Source organism: Emys orbicularis, chromosome 2, assembly GCF_028017835.1.
Source record: "Emys orbicularis isolate rEmyOrb1 chromosome 2, rEmyOrb1.hap1, whole genome shotgun sequence".
In the NCBI taxonomy this organism is placed as follows: domain Eukaryota; kingdom Metazoa; phylum Chordata; order Testudines; family Emydidae; genus Emys; species Emys orbicularis.
This window is the reverse complement of record NC_088684.1, coordinates 70,266,408-70,281,805: the sequence shown is the minus strand read 5'-3', so window position 1 is coordinate 70,281,805 and position 15,398 is coordinate 70,266,408. Positions and strand designations below refer to the sequence as shown.

At 46.7% G+C, this 15,398-nt stretch overlaps 1 protein-coding gene across 3 annotated transcripts in view; it reads right to left on the bottom strand.

Moving 5' to 3' along the window:
* Positions 1-15,398, bottom strand: part of ATP6V1H (ATPase H+ transporting V1 subunit H) — a 99,285-nt gene that overhangs the window by 35,159 nt on the left and 48,728 nt on the right. For all 3 annotated transcript variants that reach the window (XM_065398206.1, XM_065398208.1, XM_065398207.1), the window contains one exon: positions 10,069-10,170. In XM_065398206.1, coding sequence (XP_065254278.1) covers positions 10,069-10,170 — 102 coding nt within the window. The remainder of the gene's footprint in view (positions 1-10,068; positions 10,171-15,398) is intronic.

The window sequence follows — 15,398 nt, the reverse complement described above, 5'->3', positions numbered from 1 at the left end:
GCCTCGCAGCTTCTCATCCACCTGTACCAGAGGCAGCTGCACATAAATCAGGAGAGGAGGCTACGGCACCACCGTGACGGCATGAAGTCGGACACTAGCTCCGACCTCTCAGAGAACATGAGACCCAGCGCCCAGGACATCTCGCTGTCACTGGGTCTTGTGGATACTGTTGAACGGCGATTCTGGGCCCGTGAAACAAGCACGGACTGGTGGGACCGCATAGTGCTGCAGGTCTGGGATGAATCCCAGTGGCTGCGCAACTTTCGCATGCGGAAGGGGACTTTGTGAGTTGCTGTCCCCTGCCCTGAAGCGAAAGGACACCCGGATGCGAGCAGCCCTGACTGTCCAGAAGCGAGTGGCCATAGCCCTCTGGAAGCTTGCAACGCCAGACAGCTACCGGTCCGTCGTTAACCACTTTGGTGTGGGCAAGTCTACCGTGGGGGTTGCTGTCATGCAAGTAGCCAAGGCAATCGTCAAGCTACTGCTATCTAAGGTAGTGACCCTGGGAAACGTGGAGATCATCATAGATGGCTTTGCCGAGATGGGATTCCCAAACTGCGGTGGGGCTATAGATGGGACTCACATCCCTATCCTGGGACCGGACCACCAGGCCAGCCAGTACATCAACAGAAAGGGATACTTTTCCATGGTGCTGCAAGCACTGGTGGACCATCGGGGACGTTTTACTAATATCAACGTTGGATGGCCTGGCAAGGTTCATGACGCTCGGGTTTTCAGGAACTCTGGTCTGTTTAGACGGCTGCAGGAAGGTCTTTACTTCCCAGACCACAAAGTAACTGTTGGGGATGTGGAGATACCTACAGTCATCCTCGGGGACCCTGCATACCCGCTAATGCCCTGGCTCATGAAGCCCTACACTGGCGCACTGGACTCAGGGAAAGAACTATTCAACTACCGGCTCAGCAAGTGCAGAATGGTGGTGGAGTGTGCTTTTGGCCGTCTCAAGGGGAGATGGAGAAGCTTACTCACTCGCTGTGATCTCAGCGAGACCAATGTCCCCATTGTGATAGCTGCTTGCTGTGTGCTCCACAATCTGTGTGAGAGCAAGGGGGAGACCTTTATGGCGGGGTGGGAGGTTGAGGCAAATAGCCTGGCTTCTGATTACGCCCAGCCAGACAGCCGGGCGATTAGAAGATCCCAGCGGGACGCGCTGTGCATCAGGGAGGCTTTGAAAGCCAGGTTCCTGACTGAGCAGGGTCTCCAGTGACTGTTTACTTTGTGGACACAGATGCTGAACCTGCCCCCGTTTCTTTACCCAGTTACTGTTGACTATCCTTCCAAGTTACATACCCCCTTCACCACCTTCCCAACAAATAAAATCTGTTCCGTTTTGTTAATGAACAAGGTTCTCTTTCTTACTGTTTTCGCGGGAATGTTTTAAACCGGGGACGCAGACTGTGGCGGGGGGCGGGTTTAGTGTTCTGATGCAAATGATGCTTCTAAACTCCGGGAATGACAGGCTCCGCAGTGCTGGATTGGTTGTTTCAACGCAGCCTGCCAGCAGTCCTGGGCGGGACTGCGTGTATGTGTCGGCCAAGTGACTTTCTGGCAGGGGGCGGAGGGTAACAGACCCCCTGCTGCGTGGCTCTGTGATCCAGGATAAGGACCGCGGCATAAGATCTCTAACTGCCCTCCCCCGCCACAAAGTCACAGATCAACCCCCTCGCACCCCAGAACATGAAAACCGCCTCCCAGACTGACCAGGGTAACTGGTGACTGCACTGTGTATGTGTCCTGATGCTGGACCAGCCCCCGCCTCTGTAGCCTGCTAAAGGTGACTGTCCTGTCCCAGTAACAAACCCCTTCCCCCCCTTCAGACAGAATCCCCTCTAAAAGACACTCTCAGAAACAGTACTTAACAGAAACAGATGTTTTATTATGAACCGCACATGAAAAGGGGGGAGGAGGAAACTTGGACGTGGGCTAGTGTGAGATGGGTAGGAAAGGACTTTTCAAACTTTGTGGAACGAGAGCCTTCCATTGCTGCAGCAGTGTGCAGGGGCTGACTGAAAGTTTTAACGGCCCTTGCCGCCCCTCCTTCTTTGGACTTTTGGTGAGGGGGGTGTGGGACTTGGTGGCGGGGGAGGGCGGTTAGAGATAGACAGCAGCAGGGCTCTGTCCTCCTGCCTCCGGTCTTGCAGAACATCCACTAGGCGCCGGAGCGTCTCCGTTTGCTCCCTCATTAGTCCAAGCAGGGTTTGAGTAGCCTGCTGGTCCTCCTGGCGCCACCTCTCCTCCCGTTCCATGACTGCTCTGTGCATTTGTGACAAGTTCTCCCTCCACTGTGTCGTCTGGGCTGCCTGCTCTCGTGAGCAGTCCATAAGTTCATAAAATATGTCTTCACGCGTCTTCCTCTTCCTTCTCCTAATCTGCGCTAGCCTCTGGGAGTGTGATGCCAGGCTGGGTTGGGAGACAGTCGCAGATGTGTCTGTGGGAATGGGAAAAAGGGAGTGAATTCCTGAGACAGATAAATGAAGTTGCTAAGAAAGACCATAGTCTTTCTCTGTGAACACCACCATGCACTGGACCTTTCACATGCGCACTCAGGACAAGGTCGAATTTTCGGCCCTCGCCTTCAGTGCCTGGGGTCTTGCATTTGCGATCAGAGAAGCGTGGCAGGACACCTCTACTTTTGTTGCAGGAAAACATGGTAAGCCGTAGACTTGTGGCAGCTTAAAAATGTAATAGTAGCACTGGGCTCCTTTCGCACTGAATGCAAGGCCACTCTCTGCTGGCAGCAATCAGGGAAGCATGAGCTCTGCCCCTGTCCCACCACCTCGCGGCTGTCCCCGGGAAAGCTCCCTGTATGCTGCCCCTCTGCCGCCTCCACCGCGTGGCTGCAAAGCAGTCCCAATACTAACATTCCCCTCCCTAATTTAAAGCAGGGCGTCATGTGCGATATAACTCTGATGAGGATCTCGGAGACCGAGAGGGGAAGGATGCTTCGGGAGACCATGCAGAGGCCAGGGCCGTATGCCGCCATGCTGTGCCGTGCCATGATCCCGGACTACTTAATGGACTCATGGCGTGGGAATGTGTGTTACCACAGTGGACCGAACAAGATCGCCCTGCCACGGAACCTGATGCGCATGCTTGAGCGGTACCTCCAGGAGAGCTATGCCGAGCTATCCCAGGAGGACTCTCTGTCCATTCCCGGGCACATTGACCGTCTTTTCCTTTAAGTGCAGTATAAGGGACTACAGAGTGGAGCGTCCTGTAGTGGCCTAATCATGAATATCCGGACATTTTTTGATTTTTTATACATAGTTAGGACTCAATAGTTGACTAAGCCAAATAAATCATGAACACCAAATTGCTAATATAGTTAATATTCCTGTTTTGTTATAAATAAAAGTTTCTATGTTTAAATGAGTGAATGAAAAGCCCATTCTTAACAATATAAATATTCCAGTTATGTTAAAATGAAATGTTTAGATGTTTAAAGCACTCACTGCTTGATCCTTCCCCTGATTCGGTGTCCGGGGTAACGGCTGTGGACGGTTGGTAGGGGATCTCGGTAAGGGTGATGAAGAGCTCCTGGCTGTCGGGGAAATCAGTGGTGCAAGCGCTGTCGACTGCCTCGTCCTCCTCCTCTCCTTCCTCATCTTCCCCGTCCGCTAACATTTCCGACGAGGAACCGGCCGTGGACAATATCCCATCCTCAGAGTCCACGGTCACTGGTGGGGTAGTGGTGGCGGCTGCACCTAGGATGGAATGCAGTGCCTCGTAGAAACGTGATGTGTGGGGCTGGGATCCGGAGCGTCGGTTTGCCTCTTTGGTTTTTTGGTAGCCTTGTCTCAGCTCCTTGATTTTCACGCGGCACTGCGTTGCATCCCGGCTGTATCCTCTCTCTGCCATGGCTTTAGAGATCTTCTCGTAGATCTTTGCATTCCTTCTTTTGGAGCGCAGCTCTGAAAGCACGGACTCATTGCCCCACACAGCGATGAGATCCAAGACTTCCCGATCAGTCCATGCTGGGGCCCTCTTTCTATTAGATTGCACGGCCATCTCTGCTGGAGAGCTCTGCATCGTTGCCAGTGCTGCTGAGCTCTCCACGCTGTCCAAACAGAAAATGAGATTCAAACTGGCCAGACAGGAAAAGGAATTCAAATTTTCCCGGGGCTTTTCCTGTGTGGCTGGTCAGAGCATCCGAGCTCGAAGTGCTGTCCAGAGCGTCAACAGAGTGGTGCACTGTGGGATAGCTCCCGGAGCTATTACCGTCGATTTCCATCCACACCTAGCCTAATTCGATATTGCCATTTCGAATTTAGCGCTACTCCTCTCGTTTTCGAGTACAGAAGTCGAATTTAAGAGAGCTCTATGTCGAACTAAATAGCTTCGTGGTGTGGACGGGTGCGGGGTTAATTCGATGTAACGGCGCTAAATTCGATATAAACTCCTAGTGTAGACCAGGCCTAAGTCTTATTGGATCCATAAACTATGTGCTTGAACACAACAGAAGTAGCCAGTAGCACCCATCATCTGCAGCGTGCAGAGACTAACGTCATTCCTCTCTACACACCTCACAAATGTCATCCACACCTCTGTCACTTCTATACTAATTTCTGTGCAAACACTCCAGTTTTATGCCAGTACAGGCTGGTACTTGTCAGTCCTCATGCTAATATATGCAAACACATACAGCTATGTACACTTTTTCCAAGCCACATTCCAAAGCCTTGATCCTATAAGCTTCTCTGTGCAGGTAATAATCACTGAAGTCAATGGGACTCCTCGCAGGTGTAAGATTTGCCTATGTGGAGCAGCTAGTCGTATTGGGGCTTCAGAAAGGCAAATTTCTTCAGCTGCTGTATATTCATAGATGTGGATTTAAGTGTGTAAATATATTAAGTCACTTAAGTATGCATATTTCATGCTCATCTCTCATTCTGTCACTCAACCAATCAGCATTTTCCTCACCAAATCCAGGCATTCAGTCTAGCTTTCTCCAGCCCAATTTCCTCTCCCAGTCCTCTTGTATAATCCCAATATCTCTGCTCTCTACTGAACTCCAGTGCCCCATTTCCCTTCCACACCAGCCCACAAAACCATTCCCCTAACAACCAGATTCACTGGCTTGCAAAATGACAGTAGCTACTCTCAGCTAACCCACACTCCCAACAAGTGTTCCAATCAAACCAACAGGAATCTCTCTCCCTGGACATTCCAATATCTCAAAATTAAATAATGTATTCCCCTTCTCTCCCCATGCCTCATTCTCTCTGCCAAGCCTCACAAAAACAATGAAGGCAAGGAAATATCTACTCATACTATACATTGGAGAGGTAGAGTCTAGATAGTTATTTAAAATTCAGCATTGTTGTCTGTCAATTGTTCCTCCCGAAATCTCCTCAGTAGATTAGCATATAATGTGAATGGCCAATTAATGAGATACATTTATATTTTTATTGCATATTGCTCTCACGTGCCTTAGAAAAGCAATTAAGAGCAATATCCTGTGAAAAGATTAGTGATGCACTCATATCTTTTGCATATTAACTTGTAGCATGCTACTGTACCTCGCAAGAGTACTCTGTATTACTGTGACTACCCTATTTATACTTGAAAAACAATAAACTGTTGAATAATTTGTAATTGATGAGCAGCACAATTATTTTTAAGTTAAGCAACAACAAAATATGGCATTATTGTGCGACTTCATCACCTTCACCCACATTACATTTTCTAACTTGGCCATAACAGTACATGAAACTCCAAGGAACGTTATTCAAAAATGTTATTTTACACAATTTTAAGATACTTTGTACAAAGTAAATGCTTTCCAAGACATACCACTGTTATATGTCAAAGTCCTCAACATGAATACTAAAAATTCTTAATAGCACAGGAGGTTCCTAAAAGCTTTATTCCTGCTTAAGGCCTCCTCCCACCTTCCCAAGAGAAAAAACAATACACAAAACAATGTTGTGAAATACAACCAATAGCTTGTTCACATTCTAGGGCTTTGACTTTTATAATATATTGAATAGCGAAAAAGGGGTAAAAAAAGGATGTTAAGCTCAAATGCACCCCTCTCCCAGGTCAAAAAGAAAAATTAAAATTCTCTCATCGCAAATAATGCTGAGGTGACAAACACTACAGTGGAGCAACATTGGAGCTGAGAATCTGAAGTCAAGAAATCCAGTATTATCTTTCTTAAATCAAGTGTTACTTGTACATATGCAATATTTTTTATTACTATGCCTGGTGTATGCCTTAATACAGAAGTTCAAGCTCTAAAAGCAACAGCTACAGTAGGCAACCCAACTTCAAATAGTTTCCTTCTCAAATCTATGACCACCTCACGTGCTTGTTTTAATCTCCCCTCCTCCTCTTCTGCTTTTTTCTCCCTCAAAGCTGGATAAAGGAAACCAACTAGCTGACAAGTCACAAGCACCCTGTACTGGGCGTGAATGACTTTCACTGTGAAATAAGGAGCTGAGTAGTAGCATGAGCAAAGAGAAAAAAACCTGAATTCATGCAATCCATTGTCAGCTGACAAGCAAGAAGCTGGCATAAGTTAAGTGGAATTCAGCAGTGGAGCAGGGAAGATTATGCCAGCAGAAGGCATTAACATGTACCACACTACATGTACAAGACCAGGCTAAGGTCAGAGAGCTGTTCCTCAAGAAGTTCCCTAGCCTTAGAAGTTAAAGAAGAGGGTGCTCCATGTGTCGTTCTTCCTATAATAACCACGTTGACAGATCTCAGCTGAGTCACAAGTGTATACCTTATACGATGACACTCACGGTGATTTCTTTAAACACCCAAAGGGTTGGGGACCTCTTCCCAGCTGAGACCTGCCTCTTCCTTCTCTTGCCAGAGGTGTGCAGGAGAATATGGAGTTCCCTCTGATCCCCCCTGACAGACACTGAGCATGCCTTTATAGTAGACTGACTATAGAAATGCTAATAAGTTGGGTTACATGCAAATACTTATAAATATATGGTCATAGCCTTTGGTGGTATAAATCAGCGTAATTCCATTGATTTTAATGGAGCTACACCACTTATACCAGCTGAGGATCTGGTCCATAATTTCTAAATGGTAAATATCTTGAATTTTCCTTAAATTGACGTAGTGTTATGAAATAACCTAACCAAAAGAATAAAAACAGAACTAATGAACATTGCTCTTAGACAAACAAGAGAAGGGATTATCAATAGCTAGGATGGTAATTCTAGCACTCTGTTGAATGCAACTAATAACTGAAGAACTTTTAGCTTTTACATATTTAAGCTCTACCATCTTTACAGGCTTCAAGTTCTAAGGACAAAAGTTTTAAACAACTAAAATTTTTGCAAAACAATGGAATTCTTCTATTTTTCTGAACCAGTGAACAGCCTTCAATGTCATAAGATTCACTGAAAATGAAAATTGCCAATATGATTCCCACATCTAGATGCAAATTTGATAACTTCATACTGAAATCCAAGTGTAACATGGAAGGAAATGGACCATTAAGTGTAATTGAAACATTGCTTTAAAGATTGTGAGACTTGGAGAGAATATAGTCATATTGAATAAGGATTTCATTGGTGATCCCATATGTGCCTTACAAAGAACAAGCTGTTATTCCTGTTTTAAAAATCTGAGCAAGGCATGACTTTTAGTTCGTATTTTGGAGAGTTGGCCTGTTTAGATTTTTGTACCTAGAAGACATGACTGTACTTGTAGTATTCATAAGTTAACATGTAAGAAAAAATATTCTATTATTAATGTGATTTTTTTTTAAACTAGCTGGAATGACAGAGTTATTTTCCTGTACCCTCTCACTTTAAAGTTTGAAGCTCTGCTGAAAAAGTCAAAAGGACACAGCTATGGTGAGCAGGGTGTGGTGGTAACAACATGGAGTGCTCCTGTAATATTTCAGCAGTGGATTTGTGCACACAATTTGGTTTTGGATTATGGAAAAAGTTTAGTAACGTATTCCTGTTTTAAACCCCAGCCTAGGAGTATAACATACTGACCACACCCTCTTGTCTATTTTCAGGCAACATTATGGATTGTCATCTCTTCCTGAACTATCCACAGAAAGTCTACATTTCTTTCAGCTCACAAGTAAGCTAATCAACAAACTTCAGCATTGCTCAATACATATGGTCAGCTGGCCACATCTGAACAACATACTTGATTTGTTCTTATACTTTAAGAACATCTGCAGTTCCAGTAGGTAAGGTAAGATTACAGAGGCTGTCAAATCCTCCATACTTCATAAGTTCCCTTCCCACAAGTACACAGTGAAATCAGTTACTAAAGTTTTAATGAGGCTTTGTACACTACTAGTCAGGGACAGTGCACCAATCTAAATGCACCAGTAGTCTGTGCCAAGAATTCTCTCTCACAAGACTAGAAAATTTTCCATTTTCTTATTTAAGCCTCATCAGGAAACCAGTAACAGCTCATCATTTCTTCATAGGGGAATTAAAAAAAAAAAAAATGACTTGTATAGCTACGTATGACTGGAAGAGATGAGAGCTGCAAAAACCCATCAAGGTCTCTGAGACAGAGGCCACAAGCACCTCAGATCAGGATAAGCAGAAGTGACTAAACAGTGACTAAACTAATATTACATGAACAGAGCTATAATATGGTGTGACAAGATGGACGAGGCCCAGAGGCCCCTGCTGGAGGCCTCAGGGTCCTGCCACACCCAATCCAAGAGAGAAGCAGAAGAGAAGTACTCCAAGCAGCCTAGAGTGGTTGCGAGGAAGCAGCCAATCAGGGTCATATAAAAGGAGCTGCAGAACACAGCAGTAGTCAGTTGCTGCCTAGAGCTAGAAGAGAGAGGCCAGTTACTAGCTGGCTGAAAGAACAGCAGGACCATGGAGAGCTCAGTGTGGGCAGGGACTGGGAGAGCAAAGAAGGAGCTCCTGGTTGGCTGCTGGGACTGATCCTAAGACAGTTGCTGGCAGGGACTGGGGGAAAACTAAGAAGGAGCTCCTGGCTGGCATCTGGGACTGAGTAAGGACTGAGCCCAAGGAGGGCCACAAGAAGACAATGTCTCCAGAGAAGAAACCCTGAGGATATGGCCCACACCAGGACCAGAACAAGTTAAAATCTGCATACCCAGGAAGGGGGTTTGTTCTGTTTCACATATAGATACTGTGTGAGACTTAGATGGAAGGCTGAGTTACTGAAAAACTGCCTGAGAAGCCACTGAAAGGGATCACCATAAACTGAAAGATTGCAGACACACTGACCAGAAAGCAGACCAGAAGGGTGTGCTCGCAAAAGCTGGGTGCCACGACCCCTTACATATGGTCTTTTTTAAAAAGCCTCTCTGACAGTACATACCTTGTAACCCCTTGGGATATCTAAATCTCACCTACCAAGAGATTGCAATATTCTGAACCTGACCCTGCAGAAATGTCACTTTTCAAGTGACAGGGTTGTAGCTTTCATAGAATTCGTTGCTGACAGACCATTGTAACATTTTTATTTGTTTGCCTAATATACAGAACAACAGTTTGTCTGCCTTCATACTATGTCAAGGATATTATGTGTTTCAGGTAAGTTATGTAGTATTTCTGCATATTTAAAATTTCTATGTATTTTCTATTGGTACTTTTTACATGAAGTATGGTATCAGAACACAGTAGTTTCATTTATCACCAGCAATATTTTATGAGAAAACAAATCTTAGTTCAAAAGGAACTAAGAAGCTGCAGGATTTTTTTTACTAAAGATTCTCCATGACTATTGCAAGACCAATACTCTGGTGTTTATAATGAAATTCTGATAAACACTTTAAATATACAGCAAGTCTATGACTGAAGTGATTATAATAGCTACTAAATGCCTGAACAATTTTCAAGAGCTCTTCAGATATATTTTCTTCACTAATTAAAAGCCCCAGAAAGCGAATTAGTTTATTGCTGACAGGATCAAACAGCTATTTAATATTCCCAATAACCTATTTCATAATTATGTTGGGGCAAGTCGCAGCACTTGTTGTACAATTATAGTGTTTATCAGGTTAAGTGGATACTCCGCCACCTTGCCAGTAAGCATGAGAGACAAAGGCAAAGAAAGCTTTTTGCTTACCGCTTCCCTCGAGGATAGTGTCGTACATATTCTCCCACATCATGAGCAGCTACAGCTAGGACTTGCGGGTCATCAGAAACCTCCAGAAGCTTCGTCAGGATTCTACAATAGTATTTTAAACAATCAGATGCTAATTACTCTACAAAGTGCTAATTTAAAGTAACTCAATTTCAGAGACCATAAATACATCATGCATCACCTGTACTGTAAAACTGGGATTATAACACAAACAAAAAAATACCTCCCAAGCAACAAATTGGAATTAAATAGCAAAGACCCTATCTACTCTAGGCAAAAGGACATTGCAACCAGTGCCTTGAGCTTGCAGCATCTGTACACAACAACTGTCTCAAGCATTTTATACAAAATGTTGCTTGCATCACCTGCAGTGTAGACTGCAGCACCTGCAGTGAGAACTTGAGCTCAAGTCCAGCTGTACCAGCCATGCTTATGAAATTCAACAGTGTGGAGAAGAAACCACAGAAGCTCCAGGTCCATAAGCTCTGCTGCTGCTAACTCCATTCCATGATGAAGTGCATTCTGTAGGCAAGCTACCCCGAGAAACAGTTTTTGGTGTTTCAGGACACATGATTCAGAAGTCCCAGAATACATCATAGCTATTCAGCTTGCTGTCTGTAACATGCCAAAATGGTTCTATCAGAACTGTTGTGTGGTTGCACTTAACTGCTGTCAACCAACGTTCATGCTCTATCCCCCACAATGGTTTCCTTGTTTACTAGAGGATACCCCAGTGAAAAACACAGGCAGAATTTTAAACAGAACAGAATGACAATCATTGCCCATTATTGCAAAGAATTGAAGTGCATTCCAAGAGTGGAGAATTAGACATGTTATTGAAGATGGACAGTTATAGCATTTTAAAAAACTTTCCAATTGTGATTTTAGAGTTTCAAAGACACCATTAATAGCAAAGAAATATGCATCCTTTCCCGTACTTATCTACTGTACTTCAGCAAGTAACTCTGGTTCTCTTCAAAAACCAAGATTATGAATGAGATACCACATCAGAATCTATTAGGATGCTTGTTACTTATTTCCTTAGCGTGACAAGAGAGACAATTCTGTACGTTTCATAAAGAAGAAGGGATTACTCAAACTTCAACTCAGTATGCAAAATAAATATAAGTAATTTGAAGGCAGTTCAACAAGAAAGCTGTTTACGAACCAATAATAAAAATACAATTTGACACACACAATGATAAGGAGGTCAGAGATATGGAGGTCTATCATTCAAAGGTACATACAGAAAATTTCAGATTGACCCAATATCAACTGTTTTAATCCCTAACCCTTCAGCTTCAATCTATCCTCCCTTCCTCCCTGCCCCCCTCCAAAAAAATAAAAATAAAGAAGTCTGGGAAACAGACAGACTTTGCAGTATACATTCAATTTCAGCAGACTTGGGCTCTGTTGAACCAAAGGGTGTGGCAAAAATTCCAGAACCAAGGATCCATCATACTGAGAATTCCCTGCCCTCATGTCCCAGCACATATAAATAAGGTCTGTAAACTCACATAAGTAAGACAAAATGGATTTGTCAAGAATAAATCATGCCAAACCAATCTAATTTCCTTCTTTGAGGGGATTACTGATAAACTAGTGAATGGGTGGGAAGCATATATCTTGATTTTAGTAAAGCTTTTGATAGTGTCCCCACATGACATTCTCAGGCCTTGTCTACACTACGAGAGTACTTCGATTTTAGTTAATTCGACTATGTGGAATCGATATTACTAAGTCGAACGTGTGTGTCCACACTAAGGACAGTAATTCGACTTTGTGAGACTTTGTGAGTCCACACTAACGGGGCAAGCGTCGACATTGGAAGCGGTGCACTGTGGGCAGCTATCCCACAGTTCCCGCAGTCCCCGCTGCCCATTGGAATTCTGGGTCGAGCCCCAAATGCCTTCTGGGTAAAAAAATGTGTCGAGGGTGCTTTTGGGCGCCTGTCGTCATCCGTCCGTCACTCACGCCCTCCCTCCCTCCCTCCCTGAAAGCGCCGGTGGGAAATCAGTTCGCGCGCTTTTCTGATTACTGACAGCGCGGACGCCACAGCAGTGCGAGCATGGATCCCGCTGCGACCATCGCTGCAGTTGTGGCAGTTCTCAACGCCTCGCAGCTTCTCCTCCACCTGTACCAGAGGCAGCTGCAGATCAATCATGAGAGGAGGCTACGGCACCACCGTGACGGCATGAAGTCGGACACTAGCTCCGACCTCTCTGAGAACATGAGACCCAGCGCCCAGGACATCTCGCTGTCACTGGGTCTTGTTGATACTGTTGAACGGCGATTCTGGGCCCGTGAAACAAGCACAGAATGGTGGGACCACATAGTGCTGCAGGTCTGGGATGAATCCCAGTGGCTGCGCAACTTTCGCATGCGGAAGGGGACTTTCCTCGAACTGTGTGAGTTGCTGTCCCCTGCCCTGAAGCGAAAGGACACCCGGATGCGGGCAGCCCTGACTGTCCAGAAGCGAGTGGCCATAGCCCTCTGGAAGCTCGCAACGCCAGACAGCTACCGGTCCGTCGCTAACCACTTTGGTGTGGGCAAGTCTACCGTGGGGGTTGCTGTTATGCAAGTAGCCAGGGCAATCGTCAAGCTACTGCTATCTAAGGTAGTGACCCTGGGAAACGTGGAGCTCATCAGAGATGGCTTTGCCGAGATGGGATTCCCAAACTGCGGTGGGGCTATAGATGGGACTCACATCCCTATCCTGGCACCGGACCAACAGGCCAGCCAGTACATCAACAGAAAGGGGTACTTTTCCATGGTGCTGCAAGCACTGGTGGACCATCGGGGACGTTTTACCAATATCTACGTTGGATGGCCTGGCAAGGTTCATGACGCTAGGGTGTTCAGGAACTCTGGTCTGTATAGACGGCTGCAGGAAGGTCTTTACTTCCCGGACCACAAAGTAACTGTTGGGGATGTGGAGATGCCTACAGTCATCCTCGGGGACCCTGCATACCCGCTAATGCCCTGGCTCATGAAGCCCTACACTGGCGCACTGGACTCAGGGAAAGAACTATTCAACTACCGGCTCAGCAAGTGCAGAATGGTGGTGGAGTGTGCTTTTGGCCGTCTCAAGGGGAGATGGAGAAGCCTACTCACTCGCTGTGATCTCAGCGAGACCAATATCCCCATTGTGATAGCTGCTTGCTGTGTGCTCCACAATTTGTGTGAGAGCAAGGGGGAGACCTTTATGGCGGGGTGGGAGCTTGAGGCAAATAGCCTGGCTTCTGATTACGTCCAGCCAGACAGCCGGGCGATTAGAAGATCCCAGCGGGACGCGCTGTGCATCAGGGAGGCTTTGAAAGCCAGGTTCCTGACTGAGCAGGGTCTCCAGTGACTGTTCACTTTGTGGACACAGATACTGAACCTGCCCCCGTTTCTTTACCCAGTTACTGTTGACTATCCTTCCAAGTTACATACCCCCTTCCCCACCTTCCCAACAAATAAAATCTGTTCCGTTTTGTTACTGAACAAGGTTCTCTTTCTTACTGTTTTCGCGGGAATGTTTTAAACCGGGGACGCAGACTGTGGCGGGGGGCTGGTTTATTGTTTTGATGCAAATGATGCTTCTAAACTCCGGGAATGACAGGCTCCGCAGTGCTGGATTGGTTGTTTCAACGCAGCCTGCCAGCAGTCCTGGGCGGGACTGCATGTATGTGTCGGCCAAGTGACTTTCTGGCAGGGGGCGGAGGGTAACAGATCCCCTGCTGCGTGGCTCTGTGATCCAGGATAAGGACCGCGGCAGAAGATCTGTAACTGCCCTCCCCCGCCACAAAGTCACAGATCAACCCCCTCGCACCCCAGAACATGAAAACCGCCTCCCAGACTGACCAGGGTAACTGGTGACTGTACTGTGTATGTGTCCTGATGCTGGACCTGCCCCCGCCTCTGTAGCCTGCTACAGGTGACTGTCCTGTCCAAGTAACAAACCCCTTCCCCCCCTTCAGACAGAATCCCCTCTAAAAGACACTCTCGGAAACAGTACTTAACAGAAACAGATGTTTTATTATGAACCGCACATGAAAAGGGGGGGAGGAAACTTGGACGTGGGCTATTGTGAGATGGGTAGGAAAGGGCTTTTCAAACTTTGGAACGAGAGCCTTCCATTGCTGCAGCAGTGTGCAGGGGCCGACTGAAAGTTTTAACGGCCCTTGCCGCCCCTCCTTCTTTGGACTTTTGGTGAGGGGGGTGTGGGACTTGGTGGCGGGGGAGGGCGGTTAGAGATAGACAGCAGCAGGGCTCTGTCCTCCTGCCTCCGGTCTTGCAGAACATCCACTAGGCGCCGGAGCGTCTCCGTTTGCTCCCTCATTAGTCCAAGCAGGGTTCGAGTAGCCTGCTGGTCCTCCTGGCGCCACCTCTCCTCCCGTTCCATGACTGCTCTGTGCATTTGTGACAAGTTCTCCCTCCACTGTGTCGTCTGGGCTGCCTGCTCTCGTGAGCACTCCATAAGTTCATAAAACATGTCTTCACGCGTCTTTCTCTTCCTTCTCCTAATCTGCGCTAGCCTCTGGGAGTGTGATGCCAGGCTGGGTTGGGAGACAGTCGCAGATGTGTCTGTGGGAATGGGAAAAAGGGAGTAAATTCCTGAGACAGATAAATGAAGTTGCTAACAAAGAACATAGTCTTTCTCTGTGAACAACACCATGCACTGGACCTTTCACATGCGCACACAGGACAAGGTCGAATTTTCGGCCCTCGCCTTCAGTGCCTGGGGTCTTGCAGTTGCGATCAGAGAAGCGTGGCAGGACACCTCTACTTTTGTTGCAGGAAAACATGGTAAGCCGTAGACTTGTGGCAGCTTAAAAATGTAATAGTAGCACTGGGCTCCTTTCGCACTGAATGCAAGGCCACTCTCTGCTGGCAGCAATCAGGGAAGCATGAGCTCTGCCCCTGTCCCACCACCTCGCGGCTGTCCCCGGGAAAGATCACTGTATGCTGCCCCTCTGCCGCCTCCACCGCGTGGCTGTAAAGCAGTCCCAATACTAACATTCCCCTCCCTAATTTAAAGCAGGGCGTCATGTGCGATATAACTCTAATGAGGATCTCGGAGAGCGAGAGGGGAAGAATGCTTCGGGAGACCATGCAGAGGCCAGGGCCGTATGCCGCCATGCTGTGCCGTGCCATGATCCCAGACTACTTACTGGACTCATGGCGTGGGAACGTGTGTTACCACGGTGGACCAGTTATGTTAAAATTACATGTTTAGATGTTTAAAGCACTCACTGCTTGATCCTTCCCCTGATTCGGTGTCCGGGGTAACGGCTGTGGATGGTTGGTAGGGGATCTCGGTAAGGGTG